This window comes from Triticum aestivum, chromosome 5A (genome assembly GCF_018294505.1).
Source record: "Triticum aestivum cultivar Chinese Spring chromosome 5A, IWGSC CS RefSeq v2.1, whole genome shotgun sequence".
In the NCBI taxonomy this organism is placed as follows: domain Eukaryota; kingdom Viridiplantae; phylum Streptophyta; class Magnoliopsida; order Poales; family Poaceae; genus Triticum; species Triticum aestivum.
In genome coordinates, this window is record NC_057806.1 from 85050283 (window position 1) to 85059625 (window position 9343).

At 50.5% G+C, this 9343-nt stretch overlaps 1 protein-coding gene across 1 annotated transcript; it reads left to right on the forward strand.

The window, feature by feature from the left end:
* The first annotated feature begins 790 nt into the window (after nucleotides 1–790).
* On the forward strand, nucleotides 791–3721 carry LOC123102423 (uncharacterized). The gene is made up of 3 exons (XM_044523771.1): nucleotides 791–1418; nucleotides 1935–2282; nucleotides 2395–3721. The coding sequence occupies exons 1-3, from the start codon at nucleotides 1005–1007 to the stop codon at nucleotides 3022–3024; spliced, it is 1392 nt and encodes a 463-aa protein (XP_044379706.1). The 5' UTR covers nucleotides 791–1004; the 3' UTR covers nucleotides 3025–3721.
* Nucleotides 3722–9343: the final 5622 nt, after the last annotated feature.

Sequence of the window (9343 nt, forward strand, 5' to 3'; positions counted from 1 at the left end):
TAGTAGTAGGTGAAGCATTTTTCTCCTCCTCGCAAAGGGCAAAAAAAAAAAGCTTTCCCTTTTTCTTTCCTTGTTTTTCCTTTTAGGTTGTTTCAATTACGCATAGCATAAGGATTGTTGCTGTTGCTATGTGACGAAAAGGAAATGTGAATCCAATATTGCATCACTTTCTATGAATGAAAAGGAAGCGTGAGAGGTAATCTGTGTGTCCTTTGTATGACACTGGCTCTTTGTACACACTATGGTCTATGGCGATGCACACTGAGAACCCCAACCACATCTTCTGAATTAGGCGCTTACAATAAAAAATATTGTTCTTATCATATTATGAATTTTGTTTCCATTTACTTTTTATATGAAAAGAGACGTGACTCATACAACTTAAGTTGTGGCGTAAGACCGGTTACCACGGCTTTACTTTGCTATGAAAACGTATGCAGATAAACATGCGGAAAAAACTCCAACTTGTAAAGCACGCGAATGGTCTAGCTTACATGACATGCATTCAATTAAACAAAGCAACAACATTTCAAAAAAAAAGAAAAAAGCAACAGAGCGACTCTTGCAAACACCATTACAGAAAAACATCAAAATAAAATCAGATCCACTAAAGAAAAATCCTGATGTATCACTCAAAGGTATTACAGTACAAAGAAAATCCCTGAAGTATCTCTCAAAAATCAGAATTTCTGAACATTCCAACATGGCACAGAGAGCAGCGGAGGGTAAGCTCACCAAGGCGGTAACCCTAGCCAGCCGCCCAGTGTGATAACCGCCCCGCGCAGTCCAGTCCTAGTCGCTCAGGAGGTCACACACTCGGCGCTGCGCCTCCAGTCTGCTCCCAGCCCTTTTCCGGCCCAGCCCCCTCGGCTTGGTTTATATTCGCACCCCACTCCACACCCCTCTCTCTTTGTCGCCAACACAGCTACACACTGGCCTGAGGCTTTGTCTTGGGAAGGCGCTTGTGGTCTCGGGTAATCGCGACAAGGTCCCTGCCACCGGCCATGGACAAGAAGCAGGGCTTCTTCTCGGCGCTGCGGGAGGAGGTGGCCCGCGGGTTGTCGCCGGCGCGGGCGCGGCGCAGGGCCGAGGAGGTGGCGGCGGCGAAGGCGGCGCTGCGGTACGCGGGGGGCGGCGGCGGGGAGGCGCTCGCGCCGCTCATGGAGGGCCCGGATCCGGAGGAGGCCGGCGGCGGCGAGGGCGCCGGGCGCGCGCGCAGGGACGGGTGGGGGCGCTGGGTGCGCGGCCAGCTCGCGCGCGCCCCGTCGTCCGGGCCCGTGGCCTCCGGCGGCGGCGCCGGCGCGGCGAGGCGGAACGACCTCAGGATGCTGCTCGGGGTCATGGGCGCGGCGCTCGCGCCCGTGCATGTCTGCGCCGCCGAGCCGCTCCCGCACCTCAGCATCAAGGACACCCCCATTGTAAGAGCTCGCCGTTGTTCCCTTCTCTGCTTTGCTTCTTCTTGCTCTAGATTGAGTTCGCTCCGGTGCTCTCGTGAGTACAAATCTTTCTGTCCATTAGAAGATTTGATTATTGATTGTTACCGCCAACTCCTTTTGGCTGGAATTAGTACTACTTTTTTGTTCTCTTATATAAGTTATTATTAAATTGTTCTTTGACGTTTTCCCTGAAATGTGTTCCAGAAACTTGTTGGTTTGTTAGGGGAAACACTGTATAAAAATGAGTTGCTGATTGTGATGGGTTCGGCAAGGGTTCATGTATTTGCTACAAAATTGGCATCTGAACATATTGCCACTCTAAAAGGGAAAAAATGGCTTTCCTTGTATGATACAGTACACCCCTTTAACAGATAATGTGTATTTGCTGTAAAGAAGAAAGATTAACCTTAAAGCTGAATGAGCTACTTGCTGTGAAAAATGGTTTTTACCATGGCTTTATAGCTGTTTAACAGCGAGGTGTTGATCTGGTCTATGCAGGAGACTTCGTCGGCGCAGTACATTCTGCAGCAGTATCTGGCTGCCTCCGGCGGGCAGAAGCTCCTCTCTTCAGTCCGCAACTCGTATGCCATGGGGAAGGTGCGCATGGTGGCTACCGAGTGCGAGACAGCGGGGCGTGTCGTGAAGAACCGCATGGCGGCGCGCTGTGCTGAACCAGGCCGGTTCGTGCTGTGGCAGATGGCTCCCGAGATGTGGTACATTGAGCTGGCTGTTGGTGGGAGCAAGGTGCACGCCGGATGCAACGGCAAGCTCGTCTGGCGCCACACTCCATGGCTTGGTGCACATTCTGCCAAGGGACCTGTCCGCCCTCTCCGCCGCTCGCTTCAGGTACAACGCCAGCACCATTTTCACCATCTTTAGGTGGTCTTTTCTCAGTTCATCGACACACTACTGTGCACGAAAACGGAGTCTGAAGATTATTGTTCCTTTTTCTCTATAGGGTCTGGATCCTTTGACCACGGCGAGCATGTTTGCTGGTGCACGCTGCATTGGCGAGAGGAAGGTGAATGGGGACGATTGCTTCATTCTGAAGCTGTGTGCTGATCCTGAGACGCTAAGAGCACGCAGCGAGGGGCTCGCGGAGATCATCCGGCATGTCCTCTTTGGGTACTTCAGCCAGAAGACCGGGCTTCTTGTCCACCTCGAGGATTCTCACCTCACTCGAATTCAGTCCACAACCGGAGGTGATGCGGTTTACTGGGAGACTACCATCAATTCGTTCATCGAGGACTACCGGCCAGTGGAGGGGATAATGATTGCACATGCTGGGCGCTCGGCCGTGACCCTCTTCCGTTTCGGAGAGGTGGCCATGAGCCACACCAAGACTCGCATGGAAGAGGCATGGAGCATCGAGGAGGTGGCGTTCAATGTTCCCGGTCTCTCCATGGATTGCTTCATCCCACCCACTGATATCAAGTCTGGATCCATCAGTGAGACCATGGAGCTTCCGCAGAGTGGGAAGAGCAAGGCCGGTGGTCTTCTCCCGTGCCATGGTGCCAAGGTTGCTGCTCTAGAGAAGGCCGATGATAATGTTGCGTGGAGCGGAGCCCTGCAGCGAGATTGCAAGTGATTTCCTGGTCTGTTCATACTGCTGCTTGCAGTGCTACTGACTCATTTTGATGAATGTAGGGTAGAAAGAGAAGGGCAAAAGGAGGATTTGGATCTTTGAAATTCCAAATGCCCCCTGTAAATAGGGAAGGTTAAGCAGTCACATGGTCTTCCTCTTCCATATCCCTGACCCTGAGGAGAGGCCCTGTGTGAAGAATCCTTTCTGATCTCATTCAGAGATAATGGTGTAGTAGGCAGTCTTTCTGGGTTTTTTTTTTGCCAGTGCCTGTGGAAGAAGAACCAGGGGTGTTCTCCTCCATCCATCCAGCCACATGATTAACCATCATGGTGGTGGTGCTGCTCTTTCCTTGGTAGCAATACTAATTATCAGAGGCCAGCGAGGAAGAAGGACTTCTTCGTCGGCAGCCGAGAGTGATTTCATCGTTCCTAATTAGCAGTCGAGTGTGCTTTGGTTTGAAATAGTCTCTGGTCAAACTAACTTTTAGGGGAGACTGTAAGGTCGGTCCAGAGTGGTTGTTGCTCATTATTTTAGTGTTCCATATCATGGGTCCGTCGGTCTAGCTGTTTTTTTCTCTCCCTTTCTCCTTCACACATCTCTCTTTATTTAGTATGAGATGGTGGTGATTGTATTTTACAGGAGCTGCTGATGTATGCCAAAAACTTCTATGAATGGATTGAGGTGTTTTTCCGTTTGTGCACTCCTTCTTCAACCCCACTTTTACTATTACATGCTGAAGTGTTGGTGATATTTAGCTTTGTGATGTGCCATATTGTTAGTACCATAATGCAGCATTAGTGTGGCTTTTTGCCCCCTTCCTGCACTCGGCTTTAGCTTGCAGCATGTTGGGGGCCATGATTCGTTAACATGATGGTATTGGTGCCCATGTGCTTCACCTCAGCTTCTGTACTGTATACAAGTATTATTTCTTTCTTTTTAAGGTGCAATTAGCTTTGCCTCTTGTGTTATCGCTTCCTTTTTGCTCCACTCCATCAGATGCTTCAGCGGCATGCCTGCTACTACGCCTCATGATGGCATCGCCATTGGTTATTTGGCCGTCTTCCATGGTCTTGCTTCCTGTACAATAGGGCTATTGGGGCTTTGTTTTCTCATTGGGAAGATGGGACCAATGCTCTAGCCAAGACCAAAGGACAAAGGAAGAGGTTAAATTGCTCATGTGGTGTATATTCCAACATGTATGGCCCACTTGTCAACCTCACATGCAACGGCATTCTCCGATTCGTAAATCTTCGCGGTGGTCCCAAGCTAATTTTCTTAGAGAGAGAAGGTTGAAACCTTGACCCGTTGCTCTCTATTCTATAGCATCCCCAGCGGCTCGTCTAGAGGGTTGTCTGTATGAGGCAAAAAACACGCTCCAACAGATTGTCTATAAAAAAAATTACAGCTTGATGTTCTCTCAATATCAGTTGTCATTCTTTAAAAGCATCTCTGACAAATGATGTAAAAATGCAGACATACCCAAAAGACTGCAATTTGGGACACTCTGAGCAAAAAAACGTTGTTCCAACAGATGTCCTATCTACAAACGGTGATGATATTTTTTGGGCGGTTTGAAATTTTAGCCTAAAGTGTTGTAAATTGCAGCACTTCTTGCGGCTGGGAACCCAACTGCCACGCTAAAACTTCCATCCGCCCAATTCCGACTGATTCTCGCCGTCGGTTGCCACGCCCACACTTCGGCGACTGCCCCCAGCCACCCTGCAACTCGTTCCCGTTAGCCGTGACAACTGCCGCGACCCCCTCCGCCGAAGCGGAAGCTCGAAACATTACCACAGATTTCGATCGTTCCTTAGCCCTTCCACTGCCCGAGAGGGTCGCCCCACCACCATCGCCAGCCCCGTTCGGAACTCTTGGCAGGGCTGGCATGCCGCAATGCCGCTATCGAAGTTGGTCGCACCCTCAGCTCTTGGTCCCTCCCAACTGCTGTCCTAGGCAGCCCAGCGACCATCTCAGCCCCAGCAAGCTTCACCGACTGAAATCGAGCTTGGCTCCTAGATCCACCTCCTGACCTTCCCACCGTTGGATCTCATGTTTCAATTACTTTCTGATTTTTTTGGCACTAGTTTCTGGGTATCTGAAAAAGCAACAACAATCGCGATACCCAAATACCTCTCTGGCTCTCTCCTACCCTATAATCACTCTTACGTCACCAAATTTTACATCGTCTTTTGGAGGTGATGTAAATTTGGACAATAGGTAGACATTGTCCAAATGTAGACTATTCAATAGACAATTGCTGCAGAGCGTTTTTGCTTTATATTGTCAGTTTTTTCTACACACAAACATTTTAATAGTTATGATATATATTAAAAAGAGAGAGGAAAGTGAATATAGACAACAAACATAAAAGCAACTTCAACTGGGCGACCCATTTCATCCGCGGGCGTCTGTTTGGGTCGTCGCGGACAGAAAAGTCGGCCTAACGCGCCGACCCAAAAAGACGCGCGTCCGCTTTTCATCCGCCTGCCGACTCATTTATGTCTCATTTTTGAGCCGGATTTGCGTCGGCGCGGACACGAGACGGACGCGCGCACGCTCACCTTCTGCTCCCCCTGCCCCGTTGGTCGGTGGCAGCCTCCACCATTTCCCTTCATTTTCCCCCAACAACCCTCTCGCCCGCGCGCGCTCCCGCCACCCGCCGTGGATGACGACCTCGACGCCGCCGTCGGCCTCGCCTCCCTCGCCTCGTCCGGCATGACAACCGCCCCCTCTGGCAAAGGCAAGCCTCGTGCCCCCCGCAAGACCGCCGCCGCGCCCAAGCGGAAGAAGACGCTGACGCCCGAACAACGGCAAGGGAGTCGGTGAAGAGGAAGGGCTGGAGGCACGCTGCGGACGCGAGGGACGAAGCCATCGCGGTGGCCGCCGTCGCCGCCACCGCGCAGCAGGAGGTCACCAACGCCCGCGTCGCGGTGGCAACGAGGGAGGCGCTATATATGCTAGGGTTAAACCCTAGCCAACACGGCCTCGTCAGCGCCGCCGTGGCCGCGGCCAGCACCGGCTCATCCGCGTTCCCTCGGATGGTGCTGCCCGACTCGCCCCACGCGTCGGCAACGCAGCCGATACCCAGCTTCCACGTCTACCCGCAGGCCTTCCGCTTCCCCGGGGAGTGCTCGCCAGGGGCGGAGCTACATGGTGGCCAGGGTGGGCCGCGGCCCACCCTGGGATTTTTGGTCAGATTATGTACCTACGGATTTCTAACTGGGCCAGGAACAAAATCAGCCCAATAACACCTAGGGATCAATCCAGCGAACAAAGTCATGCCCTCGTCTCGTCCACATCTCGCACAGGAGACAGGACAACATCCCAGCCGCCGTTCGTCGCCTCACCGGCTCGCCGACCTCGCGGCCTCGTCGGTCGCCGACCGGAGCCCAGGTCGCCTCTCCTTCTCGCCCGGCCCTTGGCTCCACCTCTCCGGTCGCTCCCCCATGGCGCCCTACCATGTCTTGCTGCGCCACTGACCTTGGCCGCCTAACCCTGCCACCCCGCCCCTGCCTCCGCCCATCGGCCTTCCTGCAAAGCCACTGCCGCTCAGTAACCAGTCTACCGCGGTAGCAAGTGTGCAACCTGATTTAATGTACCGAAAACCTCCAATTTTGATTTAGGGATTGCTTTTTTTTTGCACTATGCTATCCAATACATGAACTGATGAATAGATACATAAATTTGCACATCATTTTCTGCCTCAATTACATTTATTGATATAAATTAATTTTTATAGCAGACTTGTTGAAGAATGAAGAGGACCGGACACATTGTTTCTCTTTACCAAGAGAAGCTACGAAGATAGGGAAGAAGAAAAAGGCAGGGAATATGTCAGATGTGGGCGAAGAGTAAACCAGAGAACTTCTGTGTATGACAGTTGTGGCCGAAGAGCAAACTAGAGAACTTGTGTGTATGACGGTTGTGATTGAAGAGCAAACTCAAGAATGAGCAGTGTCTATGTCAAAAGTGATCATAGAGCAAACTGAAGAGCAAACTCAAGAACTTCTTAAGGTATGTACTATGGTCCATATAGTATGTACTATGTATGCTTCTTTATGTAAAACTTGGACTTAATTGAGATTTTTAGTGTGTTTGTGAGACCATATTGATCTATTTCTATATGATCGGTAACTAGTTAGTCACATGTCATATTTCTTGTAAAAAAAATTGGGCACAGACCACCCTAATGTCAAATGCTAGCTCCGCCACTGGTGCTCGCCCAAGGTGAGCATGGTGGCGCCTTCCACGCCCGCGCTTGCGCCCATCGACCTCAACGCCACACCGGTGGCTGGTGGCTCGTCATCCGGAGGCGCGAGCATCATGAACAGGGTAGAGATCATGAAGGTGAATCTCAACACCGCGTCGCCAAAGGAAGAGGTCGTAGTTCGAGAAGATGCAAGCCGACATACTCAAGTTCGACGACAAGTGACCAATGACGGCGAGTGCCATCCTATTTTGTATGCCGACAAGTGTGCTGGGATGACCACGTCCGTGATGGCGTGGTCGAACTCCCGTCCCTTTTTTGTGTGCTAGCATGTGTGCCGGCCGCTGGCAAGTGCGCCAGCCAAACTGTGTGGTGTTTTCTGAAGCTGACATTTGTATGCGGGCGCTGGCATGGTGCCCGCATGAACTTTCGGACGACGACATGGCCGCTGGCATAAACTATGGCCGCGGACCTTTAAAAAAAATTGTGAGCGGACATGAAATGGGTCGGCGCGTTGGACGCACGGCCGACCAAAATCTCAAACGGGACGGACGCCGAGCGGGCGGCCGACCCAAACGGATGAAAAGCGAACAAAAGCGCCGTCCGTTTGGGTCGGCGCGTTGAAGTTGCTCTAATTGCCGGAAAATTGAAAGATTTTAAGAGAATCACTTTAGACCACTTTCTATATGAAAATTTAGACAACCAGATTTAGACCATCTGCTGCTGGAGATGCCCTTAACCATCGGCTCAAATTGTTTGCAAAAACCAGTTGCATCTTGTTCAGACCCGAAGAAAAAACAACTACTATATCTCCCAATCTGAAGTGATGCAGGCATGACGGAAGAGGATCAAAGACGCATGGATCCAGCAAATTTCTGCAGCTTTTGGCGTGTTGTTGCGGTGGAAGGACCACACACACCGCCGTCCGTCCGTAGGAGCACTCGAAGGTTAGTTGGTTGGTTGTTAGGGACAGAGACCGCTTTTAGACTTGACTTTGAACAGCGAACCCCAATCACTCACACAATGGGTGGCGGTAGGGCACCCCAAACCGCATTACACATGCAAATGCAAACGCAAACGCAAATGCAGTGCACTGCTCTACCACCCCTCTCTCTTTTTTGACCTGGTGGATAAAGCCTAAAGGCAGGCATATGCATGCAGGGTGTGTTTGATCAGGAAAGACTAGGAGAAAAAGTTGTTGCCGTCTTTACCCCTCTAGTGCAATTGCAGGGTGCTTTGTTCAGTAACATATTCCGTTCCATTCCATCCATCCATGGCATCTTTCTTTCTCACCGTACTGCATGCACATGCATGCTGCATTGCCGGTGAGAGGATAGAGATAGAGAGAGAGGGGGGAGAGAAATTACATGTGGTACTTGAAGCGGTTGGTCAGAGAGCTTAGGCCCAGATCAAGAAATGCCCTGAGGTTAAAGGGCATTGATGGTTAAAATTAATTTTTAACTGGTGAAGCTGAATTCTGCAGGCGTTTGGCTATAAAGCGCAGGGATGGCTAAGTGAGTGAGGAGCCCACGCAGAAAGTTGGGCCTGATCTTTGCAGCCTGGGAGTGCCTCAGAGATATCATCGGAGACCGTGCGAGAAGACGTTGAATGAACAAAAAAAAAGATTAGCTTGAGCGCTTGTATGATCTGGTCAGAGGTAAATACATCCGAAATCATAGAACTTGCATGCGATGGTTAGTTTGATGCATAAACTTGTAAAGTACGTGTTTCTGGTCATCAAACTTGCACGAGCGTTCATATACGGTCACATTTCATGTACACGCTGTAGCATGGCCTATGTGACATTCCATTGTGGCCAGGGCCCACTGTCATTCGCTGTAGCATGTAGATCTGTAGAGAAGCCTTTGGCTTTTTTTATTTTCGCATTAAGCCCCTAAAAATAAAATGAAAAAAGAAGCGATATGGGGTTTTGAAGCTGCAACGTGCCCTAGTAGTCTCACGTGGACAACCGCCAGACTACTGATCATTCATGTCTGTATAGCACGACTAATTTCTATATCATATAAACATTAACTGAAAATAAATTTTACAAGAAATGTAACACGGAAAAAATAAGCACCGTGGCTCGACCATGTGACCTTGTGGTCAAGGTTA

Coding starts and splice junctions, on each gene's coding strand:
- LOC123102423 (XM_044523771.1), top strand. CDS start 1,005: ATGGACAAGAAGCAGGGCTTCTTCTCGGCGCTGCGGGAGGAGGTGGCC. Junction 1,419..1,934: donor GCATCAAGGACACCCCCATT/GTAAGAGCTCGC, acceptor TGGTCTATGCAG/GAGACTTCGTCGGCGCAGTA. Junction 2,283..2,394: donor CTCTCCGCCGCTCGCTTCAG/GTACAACGCCAG, acceptor TTTTCTCTATAG/GGTCTGGATCCTTTGACCAC.